Source organism: Vombatus ursinus, unplaced genomic scaffold, assembly GCF_900497805.2.
Source record: "Vombatus ursinus unplaced genomic scaffold, bare-nosed wombat genome assembly UNPS02008961.1, whole genome shotgun sequence".
Lineage (NCBI taxonomy): Eukaryota > Metazoa > Chordata > Mammalia > Diprotodontia > Vombatidae > Vombatus > Vombatus ursinus.
Genome location: NW_020948739.1, coordinates 10,227,933 through 10,252,273, shown reverse-complemented (window position 1 = coordinate 10,252,273; position 24,341 = coordinate 10,227,933). Strand labels below are relative to the sequence as shown.

The 24,341-nt window shown below is 37.6% G+C and overlaps 1 protein-coding gene across 1 annotated transcript; it reads left to right on the top strand.

The window, feature by feature from the left end:
* Window positions 1-235: 235 nt before the first annotated feature.
* Window positions 236-24,341, top strand: SLC25A32 (solute carrier family 25 member 32). Its single transcript, XM_027849964.1, has 7 exons — window positions 236-447; window positions 6,626-6,776; window positions 14,764-14,849; window positions 16,462-16,619; window positions 20,674-20,787; window positions 21,220-21,365; window positions 23,057-24,341. Exons 1-7 carry the CDS (start codon window positions 294-296, stop codon window positions 23,196-23,198), a joined length of 951 nt encoding a protein of 316 aa, XP_027705765.1. The 5' UTR covers window positions 236-293; the 3' UTR covers window positions 23,199-24,341.

The window sequence follows — 24,341 nt, the reverse complement described above, 5'->3', positions numbered from 1 at the left end:
TGCGAGCCTCCCTCCCGCGGCTGCGTGACGTGCGCCTTCTACCGCCTCGCGCCACTCTGCCCGCAGGCTCGCTCGGCGGCTTCCGCCGCGCCTCCCTCGCCTCGCCCCCACCACGCCCCCCGCCCTCGGCTTCCTGAGCTGTCTCCCTGCCGGCGTGCAGGTCGCGCCGACCCGAACTCGTGGCCCGCGCTGTTCCGCCGATCCAAGCGGCGACAGCCGCTACAGTGGCGGCGACGGCGTCTCGTCCCAGTTCTGCGGCCCTGGGCGCCGTGGTGTCCGCGGCTCCCGACATCATGCCGGCCCAGGGCCAGTCGACGGCGGGGTCCTCGCCGTTGTATACAGTGTTCCGTCATGTGCGGTACGAGAACCTGGTGGCCGGCGTGAGCGGCGGCGTCCTCTCCAACCTGGCGCTGCATCCTCTCGACCTGGTGAAGATCCGCTTCGCCGGTAAGAGGCCGCCCACCCCGCGGGGGCGGCGGAGGCGGCTGCGCGCGGTCGCTCGTCCCTGCTGGGGCGGGAGCTGAGGCCCAGAGCGGGCGGGGGGCCGGGGAGCCTGCCCTGGGGGCCTCCCCGCCGTGGGACCCGGCCCTTGGGGTGCCGACGCGGGGCAGCTTTCGGGCCGTCGCTAAGTGCGGTAGCCCTCCACCTGCTCCACGCGCGGGGGCTCTGGAGGCGCTGCCACGAGGACGGTTACGGGGAGACAAGCACATGACAGGGCACCCAACGACAGCAGCCTCGGGGGCTGGGGGCGGGGAGGCGCACACGCGGCGTGTCGGCGGGAGGTTTGGCAGTACATGGTTTTCCTCCTCTTGTGGTCTGCACCTTTGCCTCCAGAGCATCTCTTCTTGAAATACCCAAATTATAGTTAACTGAGTAATTGAGGTACGGAGAGATTTAGGGAATTCTGCGACCTGCGGCCAAGGCGTTGAACGCGGGTTCAGGTTGTCTCTGTCCGCGAGCATTTATTAAGCGCCCACTGTGGGCAGAGCTGAGGATACAAAGAAACCCACTCTCAAGGAACTCACTGTCTAACTCCCTCTGATATAGAAATACGTCGTCAGAAGCTACAGTAGATTTTTGGAAAGTTTGAGTCATATTCGCATTTTGTGTTTAAGATGTTCTGAGCTATAATGGTATGTGTTGGCGGTGGGGAACCTGAGGCCACACGTGGCCCTGTAGTTTCTCAAGTGAGGCCCTTTGAAAAGGAATTTGTTCTGTGAAGTTTGGATTCAATCAGAGGGCAGCACTTGAGAACCTAGAGGGCCACACGTGGCCTCGAGGCCGCAGGTTCCCACCCCCTCCACACACAGACCGTTATAGCTCAGAACATCTTAAACATAAAATGCTAATATGACCCCCAGGTATATTCGAGTTCAAATCTCATTCCCTGATGGAATCAGCCTTTCCTGGTCTACTTAATATTAGTGCTGATCTCCAATTGTTCTTGTACTTAACTTGCATCTACAGAAGTTGTTTGCTAGCTGTCTCGCCAGTAGGTTGAGTCCCTGTAGATCTCAATCTACCAATTTGTAAGAACTTAAGTGGCCACTAAGTGATGGGGCAAAAAATTAGCCCAGCCCTCAAGGAGCTCAGAATCTATTGGGGGAGACAACAAACAAATAACCCCGGTTTAACACCCTGCCTGGCACCTAAGACATTTAATGAGTGCTTGATTGGATGTTTACTCACTGGATGAGCATTTAACCTCTTTGGGTTTCCTCATCTGTCAAATAAAGGTAGTAGTACCTGCACTATCCGCCTCAGGATCAAACAAAATATTTTGTGGAAACAAAATTAAGAAAGCACAGCAAATTTTCTTTCACGTTCGGGAAAGTCTACTTGGACAACTCAGCTTTAAAGTTGTTAATTTATTATTGTCTAAAATTTTAATTGCATACAGATCAGGTTTTATTTCAAGTATTAAATCTGGAAAGTGGTCTATCAGATTATTTAGAGAATTCCATTCATTTCCTTGGGAGCTAATTGAAGGATTCTATATGATATACAGTAGTATTCAATATAGTACAGTGGGAGAGAGTGCCAGATTTTGAGTCAGAGGGCTTGGGTTCAATCCTGCCTCTGCTGCTGTGTGTGGGGGGGGGGTGGGCACAAGTTACTCCGCCTGCCTGTTCTCAGATGTGAAATATGCCAGTTTAACTGAAATCTAAGATCTAAAGCTATGATCCTACCCATGATGGTAGAAAGCATAGTACAAATAACATTCTGGGCTGTTACAAGTCTTTTTTCAGGAGCTTACTATCTATGTGACAATAGGCAAGTCCTATCTCAGAGCCTCCTCTGTAAAACAGATATATAGTTGCACACCTACCTCTAATGGTTGTTGTGAGGAAAACTCAAACTTTAAAGCACTAGACAATCAATTATTATGAGGTAGTGTGAAGTAAGGTAGGCCTGGGTTCAAGTCTCATCCCTGATGTTTACTGACTTCCTGAGCTTCAGTTTTGTCGTCTGTGAAATGGAGATAATAATACCTGTAGTACCTACTTCATACATTTGCCCTGAGGAGCAAATGAAACTATGTAAACCGCTTTGCATACGTTAGTATGCTTTTAAGTATCAGTTATTCCTCATTCAAGCAGTCAAACCAATCAAACTATCATTTAGACGAGGAGTACTAAACTTACTCTTCCTAGCTCTGTAGTACAGCCTGTAACATTCCTTGTGGAAGTTACAGAATAGTATTTCAGCTCAATATTAGAAGGATTTTTCTAAGACTTAGCTTAGTTCAAAAATACAGTGAGCTGTCTTCTGAAGTAGTGATTGTTCCTGGAAATGTTCAAAGGGAGACTGAATGACAGCCTGAAAAGGAAGAGAGAATATTAAGTATTTAATAGCACTATGTGCCAGACACTATACTAAAAGTTGGAGATACGAATATAAGCAAGTGAGACTCATTTCTTGCTTTCAAAGAATTTCCTTTCTAATAGGGGAAGGTAGTACATAAAGGGCTAGGAATGTGGTGTGAGGATGACCTAGAAGTAGCATGAAAGCCTTGTTCCTATCAAAATAAATCTAAAACACACCTAACAGAGCCTGGCATCCTATTGGCTGACTCCTTCATTATGAGAGAGGGAGGAGAAGGGGGAAGAAGAAATAGGAGTGATGACCAGATTAAAAGCAGAGTTAGTCAACAGTGAGCAAGCATTTATTAAGCTTATACTCTGTGCTAGTTACTTTTACCAAGTGCCGGGGATTCACACTGTGACAAAAAACATGATGCCTATCCTCAAGAAGTTCACATTCTAATGAGGGAGACAGCATACCAAAAACTGTGAACATAAAAGAAAATAGAGAGAGCAGATGGGTTATCTCAGAGGGAAGGCATTGGAGGAGGCCTTGGGAGGACCAGAAAAGGCCTTCTGCAGAATGTGGGACTTGAGCTGAGTTGTGAGGTCAATAGCTGACTATGAAGAGGAAGAATACTCCAGGCATGGTTAATAGCCAGTGAAAATGCACAAAATCAAGAGACAGGAAATGGAGTGTAGTGTGTGAGGTACAGCAGGAAGGCAGGTGTTGCTGAATTTTATAGTCTCAGAAGACTGGGCCAGATGGTAAAGAGATTTTAAATGCCGAATGGAGCATTTTATATTTAGAGATTTGAGGCAAGGACACCAATTTATTACCATTTATCACTGTGTGTATACATACATGTGTGTATGTATGTTTTTTCCCAGGTATGTGGTAAAGTTTACACTATGGTGGTAACCATTGATGAAGAGCAGTAAGGACTGCAGATTTAGATCTTGGAATTAGCAGCATAGAGTTGATAATGGAAATCTTGGGAGCTGATATGTTCACCAAGCAAGATATTCTAGAGCAACAGTTTTTAAACTGGGATCCATGAATTTTTTAAAAATGCATTTTGGTAACTTTCAATATAATTGCTTTCCTTCATAATACTATGCATTTAAAAGCATTATGAGAAGGGATGCATGACACAAAAAGGGTTAAGAACCCTTGATAGTCTAATTAATTATTAGTACCCTTTTCCTTCTCAAATTATCTTCTGTTTCTTTATCTGTGTACCAGTTGTATCCCCTATTGTCATGCAGATGACTCAAGGGCCAGATCAGTTTTTCATTTTTATCTTTGTATCTAGTCCTTTGTACATAGTAGGTATTTAATGAACATGCTTTAAATTGAATTTTTGTGATTCATTCACCAGGTGCTCAATTTTTGTTGACTAATTATTAGCTAACTTCTCAGAAGTTAAAAATTTTAAGACAAGTGTAAAAAACTAGCAGGGAGCTTGGAGGAGGGGAGGCAGGTCATGCAGAATGAGACATCTTCATTTAATAGTTTTCACTTTGTGTACTATATTTCTAGTAATGAATTTTTATGCTCTAGTGATATACATCTTGGATGAAATGTTTTATTTTTCTTTTTAAGTTCTGTATATAATAGTACTAGGGCAGCTAGTATATAGTAAATACTATATAAATGATAGTTATTATTATAATTATTATTATATGTAAAGTGGTTTAGAGCAACTAGGTGGTACAGTGGATTGAGTTCTGGGTCTGGAGTCAGAAAGGCCTGAGTTCAAATTTGGCCTCAGACACTTTACTAGCTGTGTGATCCTGGGCACAGGATTGTTTGCCTCAGTTCCTCATCTATAAAGTGAGCTGAAGAGGGAAATGACAGACCATTCCAGTATCCTTGCCAAGAAAACCCCAAATGGGGTTGCAAGGAGTCAGACACAACTGAAATGACCAAACAACATAAAATAGTACTGCATGGACATGACTCTGACTGAGTATAGTATAGAGTAAAATCTTACAGTAGGGAATAAAATTGTCTGAAAAGAGGGTGGAAATTACCTATAATTATGAGAATTTTGACACATAACTTTTTTAAAAAGTAAATGCAGAGATCTTTGGACTAGAGCCATAATCAGTTGGTCTTTGACAAGCCAGGTGCTTCTTAGCTCCACCTGGGGAGTATTACAATGATATGAGCTTCATGTTGAAAGAAACGAAGGAGAGAAAAATAGGGAGGTCATTTACTGAATCAAAAGACATGCAAGAGGAAGAGAAACCTAAAACCCAAGGAGAGCATCAAAAAGAGTAAGAGAAAAATTGAATAATTCTTTTAAAGGAGTAGCTAAACAGCACTATTGGGCAGATTAGTTATAAAACGGATTTACTTTCCCTTTCAGCTATTAATGATTCCTCTCTAATCTCCAGTGGGGGTGTGATGGGAAGGGGGGGAAGACCTGCTTTATTTATTAAAACAGAATTTAGACTTGCAAAACTGTCAGAAATTTTGAGTTTGTAGGTTAAAAAAAAAACTTTTGGGTTTTTTTGTAACTAGCTAAAACACAGTTGTCACTTTTTACAATTTAAAATGTCTGTCAGATTTAATAAAAGAAATCTGATTTTCCCTTTATATATACATTCAGTATTCAGCATTTTGTCATTCATTAAGAAAATTGACTTCTTTTGTTTTTTATTTGAAGATGATTTTCACATAATTTTAGAGTTGAAATGGATTTCAGTCCAACCCATACCTGAAAAAAATGCTTTTTACAACATGCCCAAGTGATCACAACTTTTGCTCATAAACATCCTTCACTGAGGGAGATTCTACCTCCTCCTTAGGCAGCACATTACACTTTGGAATAACTTTGTTAAGAAATTTTCCTTATAATATTTTACATGATTACATGTGTATAACCCATATCTGATTGCTTACCATCTCAAGGAGGGGGTTGAGAGGGAAGGATAAATTTGGAACTCAAAACTTTAAAAAAAAAAAATTAAAAATTGTGAGGGAGAAAATAAAATATATATTAAAAAAAGAAATTTTCCTTATGTGAAGTCCAAATTTGCCCATTTGAAACATCTATCCATTACTTCAACATAATGTAGTATGGAGAGAATTGCCTTGGAATCTTGGGTTCAAATCCAACATCTAGTACATCAGCAAGCATTTATTAAGTATCAACTGTGTCAGATACTGTGTTAAACCTTCAGAATACAAATAAAAACAATGCAAAAATATTTTTTCCAGGCCAGAAAAGTAGTTTGGGATCAGGTTGCAAAGGCTTTAAAAGCTAAACAGAAGTTTTGTTTTGTTTTGTTTTGTTTTGTTTTCTCTAAAGGCAGTAGGGAGCCACTGGAATTTATTGAGTAGGTTGTACAACATGGTCTAGCCATCAATTAAAGAAAAATATAACTGTGATCATGAACAAGTTATTTCTATAGCATTTTGAGAGCTTCAAGAAAAAGTACTGTGTGGACCTGAAATTTAAAATGAAATTTTTTCTTACATAAAGGATTTTATCTTCAGAATTTTGTTCTCACATACAAAAAGATTTATACAGTGTTAGCATTTATGTATCCTTTTTTTTTACCATCAATGAGAATCTTAACCCTGAGGCCTCAGTTTTCTTATTTGTAAAATGAAGGGGTTGGTTTAGATGACCTTTGATGTCCTTCCCAGGTCCTTGATTGTAGGGGGAATGTGGAAAAAGAAAAGAATAAATATTTTTAAAGTACATACTATTTACCAGGCACTGTACTAAGGGCTTTATCAATATTTCATTCGAGATAGAATAGGTAGAATTCAATTTTAACTAATTTTTATATGCTTTATTGTGTAGTGAGTGACGGACTGGAACTGAGACCGAAATATAAAGGAATAGTACATTGTTTGACCACTATTTGGAAAGTTGATGGACTACGAGGTCTTTATCAAGGAGTAACTCCAAATGTGTGGGGTGCAGGTTTATCTTGGGGACTCTACTTTTTCTTGTAAGTATATCAATAAAGATTTTATGATATCCTATGAGAGCGCATGGATTTTTTAAATTAATATTTACGCTTCCTTTTATCAGCCTCACCAACTTGTTGAGATTTGTGTAAAGGACTTGGAAAGGTGCTATGTAACAGCCTTCGTGATCTCTATATATCTATAGTAGAAGAGAACTTTCCATTTAAGAGAAAGCTCTTTTAATGTAGGTTTACTACTCAATTTTCCCTTATAAAAAACTACTTGTCCAGTCCCCAGTAGAAGTAATCTTTTCTTGTAATGTCCACATGTTGCTCTTTCATGGTTCATATTTACTTCTGACACTGGGTATTTATGTACAGGGCAAAGAAGTGAATATGACTTACCTTGATTTTGCCATTATGTAACGGTTTTGGTTAACCATTTCTGGGAAGGTATGGAACTTGAATCTCACATTTAAAATGAAAATGTTTTTATTGTCTGTGGATTATAGTCACATGTAGTGTCCATGATTATCAGTCATTTATTGGGGAGGAAGTGTTGGTTGTGAAGTTCTCCACGAATACAAAATTCCATATTGTGAACCTGGAAGGGTGGAGAGGTCAGAGGTGAATATTGGCTCTCGCATAACCTTAAAAAACATACAACAATACTATATGAGAACTGTGGGTGAAAGATAGAGAGCTTGGGTGGCTGAGAAGACAGAAATGATGATGCCTCAAGAGGACCACAGCATCTTCCTTGCTTTCTAACATTTGACCAACTTCACTTCTCCTTAGTTCTTTTTGGTCTACTTCAAAACCTGTTCTGTCTCTACCATGTGGAAATAGCTGTAATTCTTTTGGACACAGAGAGAACAAAACACGTATGACTGTAACATTGTCATATTCTCATGCTGTTCATGAGTCAGAAGGGACCTTAGAAATCATCTATCTAATCTAGTTGGTTCATTTGATAGATGTAACTGAGACCAGAGAACTTAAGCAACTTGATTGGGGTTATAATGGAGCAGAATTCTATTAAACCCAGTTCTCCAAATCTACTGTTCTTTACCATATATATAAATACCTTTTCAACATTCTCTACCATAAACACATAGGAACACAATAGCACAACTTTGTCACCTAACCATATGTTATGGGAAGAGAGCCTGAGTTGATGTCGATTTCAAACCATCCATGCATGCTATGTGATTCTTCTCTGATTCCTGTAAATCTGCCTTGGAGGGAGGGGACCTACTCTGCTAGACACTTTCTTCTAGGTCTTTTGACATTGTATGAATACTAATGAAGCATATCAGTTGTCCCTCATTCTCACTATTGGACTAGTCCATCTTTTTACCCAGTTACGTATTTCTGTGACACATTTTATACTGCTTTGCCCATTCCTTATTTGTAATGTGTTCCAATCTTCTCATAACCACCATATATGTTCTCCATTGCTCTTTGGGTGATCCTCAAGTTCAATTCTTTAAGGACTGCAGTATTCAACCAATTAGTCAACAAGCATTTATTGAACACCAGCTGTGTGAAAAGCATTGTATTTTATGACTCACAGCCATACAGCGTCATCAGTAGCATTTTGGTATTTTAAAATACAGCCTTTGGTTTAAGGAGAAGCTTACACTTATTAAAAGAATGATGCTAAGTAAATAAAATAATTTCTGAAAAGTACATTATTTGTCCATCTGTAGGATTTGTCCAAAGTATGTTTACTGATGAATGAATATGGTTATCATTCAGTTCTATGTTATAATCTAGACAACAGGCAGTCTTCATCTGTTATGTGTTTGTTTTCCCCCAGGGTGGATAGTTAGGCAGAACTATGGAGTTCTTATACATCTTATTTAGAAGGTTCTGTGTTGTTTTGGGGCTTGATACAACCAGCAAAAATGACAGTTGCAAACAGGAGCTTTTAGAACACCTCAGAAATCCTTCCCTATGCACACTCTATGACAGTAGTAAACACCTTTGGCAAACCATGCGGCTTCTTGGTTTATGCGACAATATTTGAACAAAGTAAAATTTGTGTTATATTTTTTCAGGGTATCTTATATGGTTTCAGCATCTGCATGGGAAGCACTTTTGGAGTAGGGCCTTTAAAGCAAATGCTTTTTTTATAATCAGCAAACAAGTGAGAACTTGTTTTCTTTATCTTTCAGTCTCTTATGTGATTGTGAACATGGGATCTGCTGTAAAACATTTTTTTGCAGAAGGCGGCTTTTTCCTTCTCGTAACTTCATCACAAATGTACTCTTATAAAACTTTGATAGACATTAATAAACATGTAAGTTAAAGCAATTCTGAGGTATTTTGTCTTTCACCCTGCAAATTGACAAAGATGACAAAAGATGGAAATATTAAATGTAGCAAATAGTAAAAATGATGGAATTATATGTATCCAGGCAGTTGGTGGAACTGTAAATTGGTCTGTTATTCTTTGACTCAAATATTTCAATGTTGGACATATATCTTAGGGAGGTCAAAGACAGAGAAAGAACCTGTATGCACCAAAATATTCGTAACAGCAAATGACTGGAAACAAAGTGGGTGCTAAACAATTAGGTAATGGCTAAATAAATTGTAATACAGAAAAGCAGTAGAATATCATTGCACATTAATGAATCCATCAAGAATTTTAAATACATACTAGGGGTCAGATGCTAGAGCAACAAAGACAAAAATGATACAGTGTCTGCCTTTAAGGAGCTTACATTCTCTAGGAACAAAGTGAGGAATTCAGAAAAACATGGGACAATTTTATATGGATTGATGCAGAATGAAGTAAGCTTATACCAGGAATTAGTATACATGACTACAGCAATTTAAATGGAAAAACAAAACAAAACAAAACAAAATGGAATGCTATGTGATTATGATTCCATTTGGCAAGGGAGAGGAGTTGAGAAAATAATACTTTTCTCATTGGAGAAGTGAGGGACTATGGATGTGGAATACCTGTCAGACTCAATTGACAAGATAGTTGTTTTTGTTGAACTGCTTTTTCTTTTTCTTTTGAAATCTTTCTTGTAAGGACAAGGCTTGCTAGAGAGGGAAGGGGGAAGTTATGTGTTTGGAAAAAATGTAATGTAATAACTAAAGACATCAATAAAACAAAAAATGATTTTGTAGAGAGAGAAAAACAGGCATATGGCTTAATAGTAATTATGTAATAGGGTCCATACCTTTTGTACTGTTCCCTTGAGGGTACAGTTCTTGAGAATTCCTCAACATCCTAAAAATAGTGTCACTTGCTAGTCAGACCTTGTTTATGTATACTTGGTCTGATCCAACTGTTCTCTTCAGTGCCATTTCCATTTCCTCATGTAGTACATCAGCATAAGATGTTAAAGTGCTTAAGTGGGTGGCTCCACTAATTTTGATGGTGAAACAAGTTTGTAATAACATCTTTACAGATATTTTCCATTTTTGTCTGTTGTCTGCAGTTCCATATTTCTCTTATTAGTCAAGAAATTCTTTTAAATTAGATTTATTTTCCTATTTGTTATCTTTTTAAAAACCTCTGTGGAGTGTTTGTTAGGTGATGGTAATCTTTTCCTATTTGGTATTTTGCCCTCAATTACAAAGCAGTAGTATTGCCTTGGTCATTGTCAGTGGTACAGAGACCTTCATCTGAGGGGAAAATGATGGATATTCCTTCCCCTTTTTAAGTCTCTCAACAAAATCTTTTAAGTCTCCCAACAAAATCTTATTAGTTTTCTGCAGCACAGACTGGATAGAGTAAGAGTTCTATGTTACCTCTACACCTTCCTCCTTTGCATTCTTCCTGGACTTCTTAAGGTTACCATGTTTAGTTAAATTACTTTTCCCAATGACTCAGAGTCACTGGCTGTTGGGCTGTAATACAATGGTGTCCTCATGTTGAGGTGAGTGGAGTGGGACTCTGTCCACTTGTTCATCATCCCAGATTGCTATGCTTTCCCCTCCTGTTTTTGGTTTGTTTCTGTCTGTAAATTTTTTGGTCTGTTCTCTTACTGTCATCTATTGCTTCTTAATGTCGCCTCTCTCTCCCTTTCTAATTGATGACCAGGCTTCTTAGAGTTATAAATAAAATATGTGTAAATTATAAGTGAATTCCTGAGGGACTCTCCATTGAGTAAAGTTCATATAATTTCTGCCCTCTTTTTTGCTTACTTTCTTGACTGTGTTTCAGATAGTTGACATTGTTAGCCAAATGGCTTTCGGATTAGTATCGTTAAAATTTAAAAAAAAAGGTATTTCTCAGATTTGTTATTTTTTCTTTCTTGTAACAGTGCACTAGACTTGAGTTGGGAAACTTGGTCCTAGTCTCTGATCTGTTTCATCTATCTTTGGATGAATCACTTTCCCTCCCTGGGCCTCAGATTCCTCATCTATAAAATGAAATGGTTGGACTAGATGACCTCTAAGGTGTCTTGTTATGAGAAAAGACATTTCAATAATAGAATTAATTTTTCACAAAGATTACCAAATAGAAGGTCTCTTTATTTTCATCAGGGAAGGGAACAAGCATTTATATAGAACCTGCTATGTTCCAGGCACTATACTAAGTCCTTTTGCAAATATGATCTCCTTTGATCCTCACAACAACCCTGGGATGTAAGTGCTATTATCCACATTTTCTGGTTGTGGAAACTGTGACAAAACAAAGTGATTTGCCCAGATCACAAAGCAAGTAAGTGTCTGGGTTGGATTTGAATTTAGGTTTTTCTGACTCCAATCACAGGACTCTTTCTAAACTAGAGGTTCGTAACCTTTTTGTGTCATAGACTTCTATGGAATAAAACACATAGGACTACAAAGGAAACCAATTATAGTGAAATAGTTATTAAAAACAAATTCATAGACCCTCCCAGTTAAGAACTCCTGTTCTAGACCATTATGTCACCACCATCACTAGCTACACTCCTCCTCCCTGCCTGCCCCCTGCTTCCCTTTGCTATTACTGTAGAGTATTACACCAGCCTCCCAGCTCCTCAGATTCACAACCTAGCTGTCATCCTCAACTTGTTACTCTCTCTCACCCTTTATAGCCAGTCTGTTGCCAAGGCCTGTTGATTTCAACTTTGCAACATCTCTTAAATATGCCCCCTTTTGTCCTCAGATACCACCATCACTCTGGTACAGGCCTTCATCACCTGATGCCTGGACTATTGCAATACCATGCTAGCGGGTCTGCCTGCCTCAACTCTCTTCCCACTCCAATCCATCCCTCATTCAGCCACCAAAGTGATTTTTCTAAAGTGAATGCCCAGCTATGTCAACTCCTATTCAGTAAACCCCACTGGCTCCCTTTCACCTCCAGCATCAAATACAAAATCCTGTTTGGTATTAAAAGCCCTTCAGAACCAGACTCCCTCCTGCCCTTACACATATCTTTCCAGTCTTACACCTCACTCCCTGCCATATATTCTTCAATCCAGTGACATTGGCCTCCTTGCTGTTGAACAAAAAGGTACCTCATCTCTTTTTATTTAAATAATATTTCATTTTTCCCCATTACATGTAAAAACAATTTTTAACATTTGTTGGAGTTTTTTTTTTTAAGTTTTGAGGTCCATATTCTATCCCTCTGTACCTCCCTTCTCCCATCCCTAAGGATATAAGAATCTGATATGTCTTATACATTGTGTAATCATGTAAAGCATTTCCATATTAGTCATTTTGACACTCCATCTCTTGACTCCAGGCATTTTCTCTTGCTGTCCCCTATGCCTAGAATTCTTTCCCTCCTCATCTCTGCCTTATGGCTTCCTTTTAAGTCTCAACTAATATCTCAGCTTCTACATAAAGCATTTCCCAATTCCTCTTAATTTTTTTGGTCCCTGCCCTCTGTTAATTATTTCCTATTTTTAAATTTTATTTTATATTTTTATAGCTTATCTGTACATATTTGTTTGCTTCTCCTCCCCCCCTCCATTAGATTGTGAGCTCCTTGAAGGCATTTCTTTTACCTCTTTTTGTATTCTCAGCACTTAGCACAGTGTCTGACACATAGCTAGTATTTAATAAATGTTTATTGACTGACGTTTTGAGTCTAGAACATGAATATCTACTATCTCCACATCCTTCTTGGTGGCACTACTGATTTCTAGATAATTCTTAATGACTTCAGTACTGACATTTTAAATTTCATGACATCATTTTCCACTATTAGCACTGTTTACACATCTGACACATTGGGCTTACAGTACCTCAACTTCCTCAGCAGTAAGCTGCCCATGGTTACTTCCAGAATGACTCCACTTCCAGCTTCTCAGATTCTTGAATTCCTTGTCCTTGACTACTCTCATTCCTTCATATCATATATATATATATATGTTTTAGGCAATTGGGGTTAAGTGACTTGCCCAGGGTCACATAGCTAGTAAGTGTCAAGTGTTCAGTCTGAGACCGGATTTGAACTCAGGTCCTCCTGACTTCAGGTTTGGTGCTCTACCACTGCACCACCTAGCTGCCCCCTCATTCCTTCATATCTTTTGAAATTATTTTCTGTCTTAATCACGACCTCTGGTCTCTATTCTTGTAATTATGGAATCATAGAATTTTAAAGCTAGAATGTACCTCAAGATAATCTAGTTCAGCCTCTTCATTTTTACACATGAGGAAATGAAGTTTCTGAGAGGTGAATGATTAAAAGTCCCTCAGTTTCCATCTGATTTCATTGCTTCCATTGTAGACCCATGATTAGCCATGTCAGCCTGCTCACTATGGGGCTTTATTAGAAACTTTAAATCCCTTAACTTAATCCTTTAAGTTTCCTATTAAGCCAGTTGCAAAACCGGAGTCATTCATATCTGCTTTGTCTGCTTTCACTACAGAATTACCCAAAGTTATTGGAGAAAGTCATTAAAATATGCAACTAGCTCCATTACAGAATTACACTCTCTAACCCAATCTGGGCCTTGACTGCTACTCTGCAATTTTTTTTTAATTATTAATCTTTTTATGACTGCTTGTCACATTCTCCACAGTAGCTATTTAGGCTTTCCTTGACCCCTCCTCTAAGCAGCTCCTCTTGTTCACCTAATTTCTGTTAATGTCAACACAATTATCCAAGTCATTCAGACTGAAAACCTTTAAGTTTAAGCAGTTTAAGAAGTGCAGAAGGGGTTGGGAGTAGGAAAAGCTTAAGAATATAACTGAGCAAGTCACTTTCTTCATCTATAAAATGGGAGTGATAATGTTTAACAGGGTTGTTGTGAGGAATGTGCTTTGTAAACCTTGTAGTACAGTGGAGTGATGAGTTACTATGTAAGCAATTGGTTCCCAGGGTTTTTGGTTCTTTGTTGCAGTATCTCTTGTTTTATCATCCTTTCCTTTCCTTTCCATTCCCAGAATTACAAAATTTGAGAATTAAAAGCCATCTCTGCAGCTATTCAGTCCATCTTACTACAAAAGATTACCCACTTCAACATACCTGACAAAGCCATCCAAAAATCTGAATTAAGAAGGAACCTAGAACCTTTTGAGGCAGCCCATTTCATTTTCTGATAGTTTTAATTGTTAAGGAATTTATCTCTGGTTTTAGGTTAATCCCTTAGGATCAAGAACATGAACTTATTTAAACTTTGTATTTATCCCTCACATCCTTTGTCACAGTGCCTTGCATGTAATAGGTGCTCAATAAACATTTGAATTTGTTTGTTGAATGAATGTTTCTCCTTTTAAAAATACTCTTGTTTTTGTCTCTTTTTTTATGTCATGAGATCATTGATCAAATATGTGTTTAAATAAAATCTAGTCCATCCCCCCACCATGAAGGAAGTATTGATATTACTAAATACAGAATGAAATTATATTTCAGAACTGCTTTTTGCTTTCATGGTGCTGCTTCTTAGGTGCCGTGCTTTGGAGAAATCTCCTGCTAAAGCCCAGTATTTTTTGTTTATATTATAGTTCAGCTTTAAATATTATAATTGATTTAAGCAGCATATTTTCAAATACCTCAAAACACTAATGTGCCATTTGTCTTTCCTCATCTTTGAAATTTTTTGTTTAATTCTTTTAGCTACAATGCCATTAAATCGTATAAGACAGAGGGGAGAGCAGAACGGCTCGAGGCAACAGAATACCTTGTTTCAGCTGCTGAAGCTGGTAAGAAAGTGAATAATCCATAAAAATCCTGCCACATCAATGTATAAAAACTGCCATGTTGTTTTAGCATACCTTCTTTATAGTGACTATTTTCCATTCAACTGTATTAATTGGCTGAAACTGGATATTATATGGAATTCTTGGGATGAGTTTTTACTCTGTTTAGATTAGAAATAATTTATTTTCAATATCTAAGCAAAGTTGTAGATCCATTGGTAGTAGGAAACAAATTATATAGTCTGCAGAAAGAAAAAAATTAGTGTTTTCGTTTCCGAATTATTTAATTTAGGACATTGTTTAATAGACTGGCATGTGTATTTTGTAGAGCAAAAATATAAAGTGCGGACTTATTCCCATCTAGCATCTGGTTCAGTTCTTAACATACTATAGGTTTAATATATGTTAATTAACTACGTAGAAAACCCAGAAATTATGCAGTATTAAAGAAATGATAAAATTATTGTTATTGTTTTGCATATTTGTAAAATCATTAAAATTTCATGATAATTTGTTACTTTCTGTTTATCTCATTTTTGTGGAATTATGATTGAGAGCTTGATTTTGTTTACTGAGGTATTGAAGTACAGGAGAAGAGCATGGGTTTATGTTGGTATAAATAGTTTGCTTTCTCGACCTATGTTTGCTTTGCTCTGTACAATGCCTAATACATTACAACTTGGAATAAGTCATTTATTCTTTTTATAGCGGAGATGATTCATAGTATGCTGAAATGACTGAGTTAAAGAGCAAAGTGCTCTGAGTATGAATTTATAAAATCATATATTCAGATGATCCCCAAATTACAAATGGGTTATGTTCCAAAGTTAATTTATAAGTCACTTCTTTAGAATTCAAAAGATATTTCTCATATTTTTCCTATATATTTTCCATAGAAACAATGTGATATATGGAAATTAAGTTCCCATGCTAGACCACAAAAGCCTATTTTACCCCTAGTGAGCATTACTATTGTATTTTTTTTTAATTAGATAGCTTTTCTGATGGGTAGTATAGCAACCTAATCATTTAAGATATTCCTCTCAGAAAAGTGTTCCAGTCTTCACAACAGAAAAGGCAATATAGAAACCCAGCAAATATAACTCTCCCCCTTCTCTCCCTCTCCCCTTTCCCTCTTCCCTCCTCCTCTCCCTCGAGCCCCTCCCCCCATCAAAGCATCTGAACAAGAGGATGAAAGGAATTGGGAGAGTAAGTCCTAGGAACCAATGGGAAGCAGAGAGCAGTGAAGAAACCAACTTCACTATTTACCTACTTTGGGACACCCAGATTCCCACTCCCAAGTCAAGCTCTTGAAAATGTACCCAAGGAGTGAGTTATGATCCCCTTTTAGCCTCACTCCAAAGAGTGCTGTAACCAACAGGCCCCACCGTCCACAATAAAATCTTGCCATCTCCCCAAAATGCCGCTTCTCTCCTATTCCTTCTGCGGCTAAGGCCACTGGGTCTACCATAAGATGAGAGCACAGTGATTTAGATGACTTCTTTACCTCCTGGTTTCTAAGGAGAGTTCATCTTTGTCTCCCAACAATACTTTTAAGTATTTGTAACATTCATTAGTCAAGAAGTACATATGTAATTAAACTTCTCTATTTTAGGGGCTATGACGCTCTGTATTACAAACCCATTATGGGTAACAAAGACTCGACTTATGTTACAGTATGATGTTGTCAGTGCTTCACAGAGGCAGTACAAAGGAATGATGGATGCACTTGTAAAGATATATAAATTTGAAGGTGTACGTGGATTGTACAAGGTACTTTTTATTTGGTTGTTTTAAATAATTATGATAGATAATTGTATCTGTTATTTACATAGTTAATTGCCACATAAATTTTCATTCACCTTTTAGGTTCTCATTCTGAAAGATTCCACTACTGAGTTCTAAAAAGAAATGAGCCTATGAGCAAGTAATAATTTTAATGAAAACTTTAATTAAAAAAATTTTAATAACCCACAGTATGGGTATTGTATCTCTTTAGGATTTATAGTTACTGCCATATGATGCATCATTGTGACATGGATGGGAGAGGGGTAAATTTGTTCACAATCTTGTAGGCATCTTATTTTGATTTGTGGGTCATTTGGCATGCATTTAATGCTTAAGCTTTAAACAATTTAAACAATTCTTTTAAACAATTTTAACAATGGTTAGAAGAATATTTTACGTGCTTTACAGATCAAGTTATAAGAGAAGCAAGGATCTTTTAGATTTTTTACAGTTTACAATTGTAAATAAATTTTTAAAAGGAGAATTAGCAGTGTCAGATAAGTAATGCGCATGATGGCAACAAATGTCAGCTTCAAATTCAGTACAGACACTAAGGCCTGTGTTTTCTGTTAATTACAATTCGTATTTTAACTAACCTATATTTAGTTAGACCTTTAGTCTCTTTAAGGCTGTGGACAAGATAAGCAAAATTTATTCCCAGGTGTCTACAGATAAGCTCAGAAATAATTACAAAGACTCCTTTATAGTTGTGGATGAAAAAGTATACAGCATTAAAATGCTGCATTATAGGTATCATTATTATTATTACTGTGTAACCTTGGAAAGGATACTTCACATTTTGGGCTTCAGTTTTCTCATCTATAAATTGAAGAGTTTGTACTAGACCTCTGAGGCCCATATATGTCAGCTCTAGGAGGGTATTGGTTGCTTACCTTGTGCAAGAAATTGATTGGGGGGGGGCAGCTAGATGGCACAGTGGATAGAAGCACTGGCCTTGGAGTCAGGAGGACCTGAGTTCAAATGCAGCCTCAGACACATGACACTTACTAGCTGTGTGACCCTGGGCAAATCACTTAGCCCCAATTGCCTCACCAAAAAGCACAAAAAAAAAAAGAAATTGAGTGGGGTCTTTAATTCTTTATATTCCTTTCCTATCTTCCTTTTCTGTACTTCAGGCATTGTCAGCTTGCTGCCCAAATTTGGCCTGCTGCCTGCTTTTATACAGCTCCAGCTAAGAATGGTGTTTCCATCTTTAAATAAAATTTATTGTGTTTTAAAATGTAAACATCTCTGTAGTTTGTCAACTTTACTCTACCCGTTCTCTTCACCCCAGAAAACAACATAAGGTGCATATTAGACCTATGATTCCATCTCATTATTGTGTATTCGTCAACAGTGTAGCTCGAACAAAACTCATCCATGCCTTATTATTTTATATGATTCTTATCCATGTCCTCCCATATATTCTTCATGAGGAGAATCTGCCTGTCATGTTGTAGCCTTCCTGTAGATCTCTTAACATTATTTATGTGTTCATCAACATTGCCACAGAAAACAGCCACAAGTGGGAATGGGGCAAGTTCACTGAGGGAATCTTATGATGGGTCAGAGACAGATTCCTAGAGGTAGGTGTAGGCCACCTCAGCAAGGCCCAACACAGTAATGTCCAGGCCAAAAAAAATACTCCATCTGCTGCAGCATGCTTGTGGTCATTGTGTTATCCCCCTCTCAAAATGACTGACCTACTTTCTTTTCCAGTCAGGAATTAGATGATCTTGTGCACTGTTTCTTACGTGCAATTAATTGTTGTTAATATGCTTCAGCCTATTTGTACCCACTCTAGATGACCTACAATTTTGATTCATCAGATATTATAGTATTCCATGATTTGTAGCCATATAGCTTCACTGGAAAAATAAGGATAGAGATTAGACCTGTGACTTCATTGGTCTAATGAATTCCCATAAGGAAATTCCCTCTACCAATACAAGTTGGAACATTCTTAATCTTAGAAAATTGCCTAGAACATTGAGGAAATTGAGTGACTTGGCTGGGATAACATAGCCAGTATACATCAGAGTCAGAATTTGAACCTAGATCTTTTGGCTTTAAGTCCAGTTTTCTGTCCACAACACTGTGTCTCTTCTCTGACAAATAGTAGTGCTTAATTAATGTACTAGAAGAATATTGGTGTGAAATAAGTGAGTTTTAGTTTCAAGGAAATAATTTTTAAATAAAATTAAGTATGAGTTGGACTAAATGGCCTCTAAAGTCCTTTCTAAGGTTAAGATTCTCTAATTCCTTTCAATAGCATGTTCCTAAGCATGAGAAATCTTTTTTTTTTTAAGCCAATATACTATTGGTTTAGTTGAGTGAGAGCTGGGTTTGAAGTCAGGAAAACCTCTAGACATATGTATTTGGATGGACAGAGTTGGTCTGTCAAAAAAAAAAAAACATACCCACATACATACACATGGACATGTATGTATATGTGTGTATATATACATATATATTCACACGTACATATACATATATACTTCTTGGACAAACAGAACAGGTTGGTCTGTGCCTAAAATTCAATAGGAGGGCCAAATTGCATTTGGAAATTTTTTAGTATTTTTTAATGACTCAAAGGTTTTTCTTGGAACAAAGCTCCAACTTCTAACATGATATTTTTGTAGTGATATTATATGGCTGCATCCTGTTACACTACAATTTCTAAAGAATTTTAATTGTAGATTGACTCAAAGCAATGGAGAAATGTATAATAGGTGAGAGTAGACTTCAGGATATTATTAATGAAGAATTGTACACAAGAAAGGGCATAAATGATAATACCAAAGATGAATGACTGATAGGGCTGTGAATTGGACTAACTTTTTTGGATCAGAATTTGAAATTCAAGTAAAGTTTTATTAGCTGTTTATAATCTTTGACCTAGCAATCTTACTACTGCTTAATGTACCCCAAGTGGGTCAAAGGCAGAAAGGCCGTATATATACCTGAATATTAGTGGTAACCCTATTTATTAGAGGGGAAGAACGGAAAGTAGGTATATATGAGTTGGGGAATGGCTTAAACAGTTGTGATTTCCATAAATATGATGAAATGTTATTGTATCTTAAAAAGCAAATATGAAACATTGAGAGAAGTATGAAAAGACTTGTATGAATTTGTGCAGAGCAAACCAGAACAGTGAGAATAATATGAACGTTGATTACAGTAATGTAACTGAAAGAAACATTATATGGCAGCTAAATTCAAAGACAAAAAGAAGTTTTGGTTCCGGAAGACTCGTGGCAAGAACTTCATCTCTTCTCAGTAGAGGGGTGGGGGACTAGAGGTGCTGAACATTTCATTTGCTTTCAGAGGCATTTACTGTATTAATTAATTTTGCTTTGTTTATTTTTTCAAAGGTGGGTGAGAGGTGTGATGGTAAAAGAATATTTGGAAATGCTCGATGCAAAAAAAAATTCATAAAACGTTAACATATATAGGAAAAGTGGACCAGTTATTCACACTGAGAATAAGAGATAATAGACAATGTGCGTTCTTCCCAGGTATCCACATGATGTCAGGAATATATAGCATCAGAAGGCATGGGTAGTTTGTATTCTGCACCATGGAAAGGTGCTGTCCCACTTCGATGAAAAGGCAGATTCATTGAAATATTAGACTTTTAAGTACAGATCTGGGCCTGGTTTTTTGCCGCCTAAGGACACACCCAGCTAAGTTTAGAATGGCTTATCACCTAAAGTCATAAAGTGGTAACACAGTACAGTGTAATGTGCCCTGATTTTTGAATCAGAGAACCTGGGTTCAAATCCCATCCATTGCTCTTGCCAATGTGACCTTTCCTTGTCATCCCTGGGCTTCAGAGTCCTCATCTGTAAAATGAGGGGGTAGGACCAGGTGGCCTTTAACATATTTTCTAGCTCTAGAATGATGATTCTTTAAGGTTTTGCAGTGTTTAAGTACGTATTAAATGAAACACTAATATTAAGAAGAGGTAGAAAATTATTTACTATTTCAAATTAGATATTATAGCTTTTCTTAAAAAAAGATGGTTATCTTCCAGGGATTTGTGCCTGGGCTGTTTGGAACATCACATGGAGCACTTCAGTTCATGGCATATGAATTGATGAAATTGAAGTACAATACACACATCAATAGATTACCAGATGCACAGTTGGTAAGAAATTCTTGAAAAGATAGCCTAATTTACTTTTATAGAAAATGTGTGAATTGCAATTGGCTTTGTCAAGATAATCATCAAATATGCTAGAAATTTAAGTCATACTAACCTTCTGGTGTCAATTTTCAATACTTAAAATTGATTTTTTTTTCCTTATCTTTTGCCAGTTTGTCATTTACAATATGCCACAAATTATGTTCTAATTGGAAAGCATTTGGAAATCTTTTAAAATAGAGGACAAAGATATATTTAAGAAATTTTAAAGTTCACAGTTAAGCACATTTTGAGTACTTGTTGCTTTGTTTTAGCTTAGCTTTACTACATCATTTAAGAGGCCTTAAAAGTAGACCTTTTAAGCTCAAGGCAGGAAATCTGTGCAATTCAAGAAATATATAGAAAAGACATAACTATCTTGTGTTATTATTTTAGAGTACAATAGAATACATATCAGTTGCAGCTATGTCGAAAATATTTGCTGTGGCAGCAACGTACCCATATCAAGTAGTGAGAGCCCGACTTCAAGATCAACACATGTTTTACAGAGGTGTACTTGATGTAATGAAGAGGACATGGAGGTAAGGTAGCAGCAGCCAAATGCCTCATATAGTCTAATTGATTATAATGCTGTAGCAGTGATCAGCCTGTGAAGAATCTTTCCTCTAAAACATTCTGAGAAAGCCCCAACTCCATGATTGACTCTTTGTAGATACGTTATCTCAGTGTAATACTTGTTTTCTGCTGGGAACTTAATGCCACACATATGTTGTTATTCTGTGCACATATATCTGAATTGGAAGTGGTAGAGATCTCCACATTTCTCTTTTGTTTTAGACCTTTTCCAGAGCTGAATGTTAATGTATGATATGTTTACTTCAATTCAATACCTCAAGGATTTATGACTTTGTGAGTGGGCAGATTTCTTCCATGAAAGATTGATCACAACCCATTTGTAACTTAGGCGATAATCTGTTAAGACAGAGGTGTCTTACTACATCATTTAATATTTAACAAAACAAATAAAAATGCAGTAGAACATTGATAACATTAATTTTTGGTTTTTCCAAGGCAATATCTATAGTCACCGCTAATCTTAGAGTTGCCTCAGGCACAGATAGGTTAACTCTTGCCCCTAGTCACACAGATAGTAAGTACTGGACAGGATTTGAACCCATGTCTTCCCAAGTCCAGCATTGCATTGTTCAATCAATTTTAAGAAACTTTAAAGTACCTCCTGTGTGCTAGGCACTGTGAATGCAAAAACAAGAATGAAATAGCCCCTGCCCATAAAGAGTTTATAGTACAGCAGGGAGAGACAAACATGTACATATACAGCAAGATTTAAAAAAAAAAAGGTGCAAGATAATGGCAGGAGGTTGGGGGGTGGGGTGGGGGACATCTGAAGAGCTCAGAATGACCATCATTTTTTGTAATGAGGCAAGGTCCTCAGTTCCAAAGCTGCAGGAGAGATCAAGTAGGAGGAATAGCTGTTGCAGGGAATGGGATAGATAATTAGGAAGGAACAAAAGGATGGCCTTGCTGCAGGAAGGTCCCGGTTCAGGTCAGCTGACATAAACTTTCAGTGGACACATATGCAGCACGCTGCCTGACTTTATTGGACTCTGTTCAGCAACATGTGAGTAAAAGCAGAAAAGGTAGATGGTGGGGTTAATGCAGAGTTAGTGTTAGGAAAGAGTCAGGACAGTACAGGAAAGGTTAGTGTTGAACTGGTTGTCTCAAGGGTTGAGATTGGGAAGGGAGGGAAGTGAAGGTGGAGCAGGGGTCCTAGTTTAGGATCCAGTGAGGAAAAGAGGCGGAGTAATAGGTAACAGTCTGAAGCGTGATCAAGGGTGATGGCATGATCCAGGATTTGACCTCTTCTTCCCGCACACTGTCTCTTTAGTTCTCTTTAACAAGCGTTTATGAAGAGCCTACCCTGTGCCTAGTTTCTGAACTTTGTACCGATATCACATAAACTATGTGTCAACAAAATTAAATTGTGGGTGAGCGTGATAATTGGTATATAGCATTTCTGTAGGCTTACACAATTTAATATTAAGGGGAAAATTTTTTAGCAGCCACATTTTAAAATAAAATCATTTTAAAAGTGATTCTTTGCAGTCCCTGAAAAAGATTGCTTTTGAGTCTTTATGGCCTCTTTGCCTGTCCTTTATTTTAATCAGGTCAGAAAAGGATTGTAAGCCATAACTAAATGTATATAAACAGTTGTATACAAATGTGTACAAACAAATTTTTTTCTTTTCTATAGGAAAGAAGGCATCCTTGGATTTTACAAAGGAATTGTCCCTAATTTGATTAGAGTGACTCCAGCCTGTTGTATTACCTTTCTAGTTTATGAAAATGTCTTCCATTTTTTACTTGGTCTTAGAGGAGAAGAGGAGCAAGTTTAAAGAAGATAGCACAAAAATATCTGCTACAGCAGCAGCATACTCCTTAGTGCTTGAAATACAAAACGTAGAAGAAATAGTGCGCAGCAACATTATTCACAATTCAAATCAACCTCAAACTGTTGAAAGAATTCAAAGAACTGATAAATCCTCACAAGTTTTCTGCTTTTGCTCCCATTTATCTATGTGACTTGGCTGCCTTTGCCTAGAATAGCTGCCATCAAAACAATATTAAAACTGACATGAAGCATTTAGCTCAGTGAGTTTGTGCATTTCATTGTTCAAATAGAAGCTGATTTTGCAACATTTGTCTAGTGGATTAGATGTATTTGCCTTTATTGCTAAACTGAACTGTGTGGATTGGTTTTTAAAATCTGCTTTTGTGCAAATAGTAAGAAGTTTTCCTCCTTGCAAGGATGCATTGGTGGCATATATGTAATAGTTCACTTTAAAGGATTGATTTCAAACTTCAGAAGGTTTGCTGAAAAAAGTACCCAAATTCAGAGTATATCAGAATCAGTGGACAGTGAAGCAAGCATTCACTCGTAATATACTTTGGTCTTAGGTCAGTTTGCACCCTGGTGAGATTCCATATCTCTCTCAGGATTAAGGAGTGAGTGGAATCTGTATTTATTGTACTAACAATTTTCCCTCCTAATTTAAAGTTTAATTACAGATTCAAGTTTTCTGAAAACTGGCATTGAATATATTTTTGATTTTGCAAACCTCATTGTGGTCCAAGGTTAAGAGTGTCTCAGTCTTCATTTAACATATACGTACCATTTAATAGAGATACTTAGAGTCCCTTTGCAGGTTCAGAAGTGTTAGGGTTGTGTTAACGTGGCAGGTTGATTATATGTAAACTGGGAAACAATCTTCCCACTTGTAACTTGTCAGGATGCCACTGGTTGGTCATATTTGTGTTTTAGGAACAAACTGTACCTATGCTCATTATTGTTGATTTTATTTTTATGAGGCATTGCAGGAGAGGCTTAAATAAAAAAGATGTTCCCCTTTCCCTTCTCCCTAAAATGTTGAAATAGTAATTATATTCTATCATAAATACCTATGACTGCTATTGCACTACCATCTGTTTCTTGTAAATAAACTTGCAATTTTCAAAGCCATATTTAAATGGTTCTTTGA

Bases quoted from the DNA above. Each gene is read 5' to 3' on its own strand.
- SLC25A32 (XM_027849964.1), top strand. From the start codon at position 294: ATGCCGGCCCAGGGCCAGTCGACGGCGGGGTCCTCGCCGTTGTATACA. The intron at 448-6,625 runs GTAAGAGGCCGC...TTTATTGTGTAG, and splicing joins GGTGAAGATCCGCTTCGCCG to TGAGTGACGGACTGGAACTG. The intron at 20,788-21,219 runs GTAAGAAATTCT...TTATTATTTTAG, and splicing joins GATTACCAGATGCACAGTTG to AGTACAATAGAATACATATC.